The 6063-nt window shown below is 50.4% G+C and overlaps 1 protein-coding gene across 2 annotated transcripts; it reads left to right on the top strand.

Moving 5' to 3' along the window:
- Positions 1-73: 73 nt before the first annotated feature.
- LOC113951506 (maestro heat-like repeat family member 5) lies at positions 74-4016 on the top strand. 2 transcript variants are annotated; one of them, XM_027652547.1, is made up of 7 exons: positions 74-186; positions 372-509; positions 764-940; positions 1073-1223; positions 1391-1497; positions 1918-2020; positions 2638-4016. In XM_027652547.1, the coding sequence occupies exons 1-7, from the start codon at positions 76-78 to the stop codon at positions 2859-2861; spliced, it is 1011 nt and encodes a 336-aa protein (XP_027508348.1). In that variant the 5' UTR covers positions 74-75; the 3' UTR covers positions 2862-4016. The 2 variants fall into 2 exon arrangements, with proteins under 2 accessions (XP_027508348.1, XP_027508347.1); XM_027652546.1 differs by having other exon boundaries at positions 1073-1228; positions 1396-1497; positions 2638-4015.
- The last annotated feature ends 2047 nt before the right edge of the window (positions 4017-6063 follow it).

Raw genomic sequence — 6063 nt, 5'->3', positions numbered from 1 at the left:
TTGGTAATTCACTCTCAGGAGAGGTTTGCCCACCCTGCTCAGGGTCAATGATGCCTTTTTTCCTCCTCCAGAGCAATGCTCAGGGTCTCACAGTGCTTGTGTTACCGGATTGCACGCTACCTGTTCAGGCTGCTCCGCAGAGAGGAGGCTCGCTGGGAAGTCTCTGCCATGGCATTCTTTGTTGAGGTGAGCCTGATGGCAAGTGCTGCCTTGCTGAGCTGCCTCCCTCCATTCTGCCCTGTTTGACACACAGCTGTGGAGGGAATTGCAGTTTGTGGAGCTGGGGCAGAGGGTGGGCTCTGCTGTGTGCCCTTGGGCTCCTGCTGCTGGAGTGACAGGTATGACTGCTCTCACTGCTCTGTATATTTCAGCTCCTGCCTTGCCTTAACTTAGATAAATGGGATGAACGCATCCTGCAGCTTGTCCCAATCTACCTCAGGAGAGATTGCAGAGAGATGCGTCTCCTGCTGCTCAGATGCCTCTTGGTGCTCTGCAAGAGACCCTCTATGGTAAGAAGCAGACAGCTGGCTGAAGCTGTGTGGCCATGTGGGGCTGGGTAACACAGTAGTTTGGACTTGTCTGGGCTTCAGGAGCTGTGTCACCTGCTGCCAGAATTCCTGACTCCCCATTCAGCCACCAGAGTCCTTCAGAACAGGCCTCGGGCTTCTTGGTTCTGAGGCAGTAGCGTGGGATTGAACTGCTGGAGTGGTTTTGGCAATGCAGCCTTTGATGGCTTCAGAACATTGCATTATGCTCCATGCAGGCCAACTCAATCGTGGCCCTGACTGAAACCTTCACAGAGGTACTGAAGGATAAAGATGGAGAGGTGACGGGCATGACCCTTTCTGTGCTCAGCAAGGTGCTCCGGGACGCAGACCTGTCAGTTGTCAGTTCCATTGCTGTGCAGCTGGCTGAGGCACTCCTGCCACTGTTTGAGAACGTAAGGCTCTGTGCCTCCTGCCAGGGGCACTGGGTGCTGCCAGGAAACTTTATACCTGAGGAATTTCAGGCCCATGCTCAGGTGGGCCTGGAGAAGCTGGTGCTGAAGTCTTGCCCTCTTCATTTACACTAGGACACTAGCCATGTGCAGCTCCTGTCCATTCGCCTCTTTCAAGTGCTAATGGAGTTGGTAGCAGAAGAGGAAGAAAAGCTCCTGGAGAAGAATGTGCACCAGAGCCTATTACCACTCTTTTATCACATGTATGATGAGAACCAGTGTGTGGCTCAGGTGAGGATTCTGACCTCCTGGTGTCCCCTGTGAAGGGGGCTCAACTACCTCCTGCCCTAACACCTTGCAGACTGCAGCGCTCGTGCCTCCTCCTGGCCTTGGCTACAGGGATGCAGGTCCTGGGCCCTGGGCTGCTGTGCCATCTCCCAGTCTCTCTGACTCTGCAGGCCTCTTGGGAAACCCTGCTTCAAGCAACAAAGTTCCTGAAGAAGTGGAATCTTGAGGAGCTGCTGGAGACAGAGGAGATGTGGAGGTTCGGCGAGTGCCTGGTAAGGATGGCCCTGAAGCCCCAGACCCAGCCTGAACAAGCTCTTTGCTCCCGATACTCAATGTGTGAGGGTGACAGCTGTGGCCCCTGCCCACTCCTGCACACATCACCACCAGCCTGCACCCCATGCACTACTCTCCTTGGGTGTGTGGCCCAGCAAGCTCTTCTCCAGGCTCTTCTCCCTCCCGAGCCAAGATGCTGACAGAGTCCTGACCCAGCTGTGCTTTGGCATCAGAGTGATACTGGGGCTCCCTGGGGAGCACTCAGCCCTCTGCTCCCTCCAAACCTTGGCACCAGCCAGCTGCTGGCTGGGTGTCATGGTTGTCCAAGCAGAGAATGTCAGTCCTGGGTGCAGAAGCTGCTCAGCCAAGGGAAAGAATCAGTGCCAACCCTTCCCTGTGTCCCCTTCTGCTCTCTCTAGCTGGCAGAGGACAGAAGCAGAGCAGACGAGTACCTGCGCCAGTCTGTGTCATACCTGCATAGTCCACAGAAGTCCATGCGAGAGGCAGCCATCAGGCTCACTGGTGAGCCACAACCCCCAGAGTCCCTCGCCGCCCCACTGCAGCTTGGCCTCAGCTCTTGCTGCTGCACTGGCAGCAGGACCCAGCTTAGTGGCTGTGGTACCCTGACTACGTCTCAGGACTCTCTGCCACTCTCTCCTACCCTTGCCCTTGTGCTTTATATGTGGCTCAGTCCTGCCAAGGGGAGGAGTATGTGCGGCCAGGCTGGCAGCACTGGTGTCGGGGAGCTGTGCTGCTGGGGCCATGACAGGCTGTGTGTTCCTAGGGCACATCAGGTGGCACATGAGGGGGCAGGAAGAATTGCTCCAGGTCACCTGTGAGGGTGAATGAGGGCAGCAGGCTGTCAGCAGGGACTGGCATAAAAGAAGGAAGGATCCTGGACAGGGAGCTGCAGGCCCTACTCCAGCTGGAGAGGGTTCTGCTCCCTGCCCAGACAAAGAGCAGTGTGGTCAGAGCAGAGAGAGACTTCAGGGGCTTGTGTGGTATTCATGGCAAGAAGTTTAGGGCTTACCCTCTTAGTTCCTGCTCCCTTCTGACCATGGGAAGGGCTGGGTGAGGTGGCCCTGGCAAGAGGGGTTCCTGAGGTCCCCAAACCTTGGCTCTGTTCCTCTCTGTTTCAGCACGTCAAGGCACGACAAATAACTTTAGCACCTCCATCTCAAACCTCGCAACTCAAACCCTGCACTTTCTAAGAGCTGTAGAGAGACATCCTTCCTTCAGATTCAGGCTGCCACAAAACCAGCTCCGCATGGCGTGGAGGAGGCGGCCCTCTCTCTTGGACAATGGCTGGCCTTCTATCTGCTACAGTGGTCGCCCACACTGCTGGAGGTCTCTGCAGAGCTAATCCTGGGAGCTCTGTCTGCTAGGGCCACCTGAGTGTGCAGGAAATACTAGGTGGCTTCTGGCCTCTCCCGACCCACAGGACAACTCTTCTCTAAGACCATTTTTCTTTGTCTTTTAAGGAAAGTTCTTTTATGCAAATATCATCACTAGTTCAGGACCTTTTATCTCAGGCTCCTGCCACCCAGAGCCCAATTTACAGCTTGCACTGCAGCTGCACACTGACCTATCTGCACTGAATGTACTCCTCAACAGTCCTAACTTTGTTTTAATTGAGCATACCAGCTAATACATTGAAAGGGACAAAAGGAAAGTTTCAAGGCACTTAACCACTGCCCTAACATACAACATTATAACAAGTAACAAACTTAACACAATTAAGGGCAGAAGTGATCATCAATATAAAATCACACAGGATTCTCAAAAGTCTGTTACTCATCATTCACTACTTGTTAACGTACTGGGACAAGTATTCATCTCCATCTAACAAGCTGGTCTTAACTGGGCTATAAGTTCACACACAGAACATGTTGAGTTGGAAGGGACCTACAAGGTCCTTAAGTTCAACTCTTAAATGAATGACCCATATGGGGATCGAACCTGCAAACTTGGTGTTATTAGCGCCATCTTCAAACCAACTGATCTCTTAATGACATATTCAGTTGATTGATTATATTTGCTGTAAAATGAGCACCCCTGTCTGGTTCAATTGACTTGGTGCCCCTGCTGCAACTGGATCTGGTTGCGAGAGATCTCTCATCAGGTCCGAATCTCTACAGTACCTCTCCACTAGCTATTTTCTGGCTCCTAGTTCTCAGTTGCCTCAGTCAGAGACTTAGCCATTTCTCCTGACTGGGAATCCCATAGCTCCAAGAAAACCAGACGTGGGAGTTTAATTATGGCCTCTATTTTTTCTGGATCTATCACTCATTGCCCCTTCCCCAAAATACAGGCAAATATTTATCTTTCCTTTTGACACAGCGGAAGTTTGGATGGAGATGCATGCTGTTCCCTTTTTGCTAGTGCAATACATCTAGTATACAAGCATTCTCATCGCAATTTGCTAATGAGAAATCCCCTACATGAACCGATTGTACAAGAGCTGATACCGAAATAAATGTATACGTAGAAAAATATGCTTTTATAATTTTTTTTTAAATATACACAGAATTACCACCATTACAAGCACGTAGTAGTCCACAAGAATCTCATATATATACAAAAAATAAAGCAGTGTTTCAGCTGACATATGTCTTCTAGAGAACCTCCTCCAGGCATGGTATTTCCAATTTACACCAAAACAATCAATTCAAATAGTTACAAATAGCACATGGTGTGCCTCTAAATGCAGATCTTCCTGGTTCACTCTTTTTGAAGAGATTCCATGTGCACACAGCATCAACCCAGAGTGAACAATTCTTTCAGTGGGTGTTTGTGCTTTCTAGGGACATGATCCATCTGTTCACCAATTGCCTATTAGTTGCAAAGGAAACTTAGAGTGTCTTGAAGGAATCACCACACACTATCACACATGATATAGCGCATCTATATCTTTCTGAATGTTTAAGCAACTCTCCTATCAATCTTTTCTTGCTATCCTGAGGTTCAGTTAATCCCTCAAATCATCCCCCAGTGTTTGCAATGCAATGCTGAGAGATGGGCTGTTCACCTTGGAGATCTGCTGTGGATACGGGTACAGCCTGGTGCAGAATTTCCCCCTCCCCTGGATGGCCATGGGCTGGTGAGAGCCTACTGCGCACCAGTGGAGTTCTCCCCAGAGCTTGTGATGGTTTCTCTGGGATGGGTTACATCAGCAGACTAGGTGCCACGCACCACCCATCTCTGCCACTCCAGATTTGGGGATCTGAACCAATCTCCCCACTCCAATCAGTGAAGACCATCAGAGATCATGAACCATCCATTCGGAACAGCGCTTTCCTGGTGCTTAGGACTGACTGACCCATGTTCAACAGCAGACTCTAAACTTCAAGTCCCCTTGCACGCCTTATGAGCCCCTGCATGCCTTATGAGCGACTCCAAGCTCCCTGCATGTTTTACAGGGGACCCCAGTCCTCTGCATGCCTTACGAGCTACCTCAGTCCCTTGTGCAACTTGGGAGAGACCCTAAAAACTCCTTTTTATGTGTGCTTTTCACCGATCAGGCTGCTCACCCATACTTGACCCACTACAGTAATTTCACCAACTACGTAAAAAATGCTGCAGAAACAGAGAGACTAAAATAATCTGAGAAATTTAATAGTAATAATTTGAGACTCTTATGATTTATATTGAATATGCTCTGGGAATTTTAACACTCATCCTTTGAATCCTCCCTGCTCCAAAGGTCCCAGGTGAACTCACACAGTTTGGCTGTTCCCTTTTTGCTAGTTTGGATGTTTGGAGAAGGGCTCTGACAGTGGTGGGCCAGGGTCCCATTTGGATTGCCAAATTCTTAAGGAAACTTCCCTGTCCGACCACACCGCGACCCATTGTAAATTCTCATGGGGCTGAACAAAGATACCAGTCCATGTGTCAGGGAACTCCTATCCTTTTATTATACAATTACCTTAATTCTGGCAACTAGACCACTCTATAATCGTAGAAGTGTTGGTTAACAAAGCTCTCAACTTTTACAACTAACTTCAACAAGCTCCTAGTCCTCACCACAGACTTTGGTACAGAGCAAGGGGTAGAATATGATAGCTGCGCCTTGTCAGGACGAAACAAGAGAGGAAGAAATAAAGACCGAATGGGGAGAAAGAGAAGGAAAATCTTGATGACTATGTGATTCTGTAAAACATTCAAAACAACAACGCTGAGGACTGCAATGATGTTACCCTACATAAACCGTCATTCAATTAAATCGCATAATTCGTGACCTGACAGGTATCAGTGGTACTTCTTTACTTACGGCCGACTGCGATACTATTGTTTAGCACCACTCCAACGATACACACTATTATCAGGCTAATGGGGTTAAAAAAAGCAAACACGGCCACTTCCTTCATTTATCAGGCGGCTCCGCCCTTCGCAGACACCACCGCCGGGTCTCGGCACCGCCCGCTGCCAGCGCAGGGGGCGGCTCCGCCCTCCCCTCCCTGCCGGGCGCTGAGCAGCGCGTCACGGCCCCGCGCCGCCCGGGCCCGCTGCTGCGCCGGCGGCGCTGCGCTCACGGGGGGTGCGCGGAGCCCCCTGCTAAATGAAGG

This window comes from Corapipo altera, unplaced genomic scaffold, assembly GCF_003945725.1.
Source record: "Corapipo altera isolate COAL_440 unplaced genomic scaffold, ASM394572v1 61286, whole genome shotgun sequence".
Classification (NCBI taxonomy): Eukaryota; Metazoa; Chordata; class Aves; order Passeriformes; family Pipridae; genus Corapipo; species Corapipo altera.
Note: the sequence above shows the minus strand (reverse complement) of the source record. Positions and strands in the feature narration are given on the sequence as shown.

Excerpts from the sequence above, each read along its gene's own strand:
- LOC113951506 (XM_027652547.1), top strand. The coding sequence starts at position 76 with ATGCTCAGGGTCTCACAGTGCTTGTGTTACCGGATTGCACGCTACCTG. Across the intron at positions 187-371 it reads CCATGGCATTCTTTGTTGAG|CTCCTGCCTTGCCTTAACTT; the intron begins GTGAGCCTGATG and ends TGTATATTTCAG. Across the intron at positions 510-763 it reads TCTGCAAGAGACCCTCTATG|GCCAACTCAATCGTGGCCCT; the intron begins GTAAGAAGCAGA and ends TGCTCCATGCAG.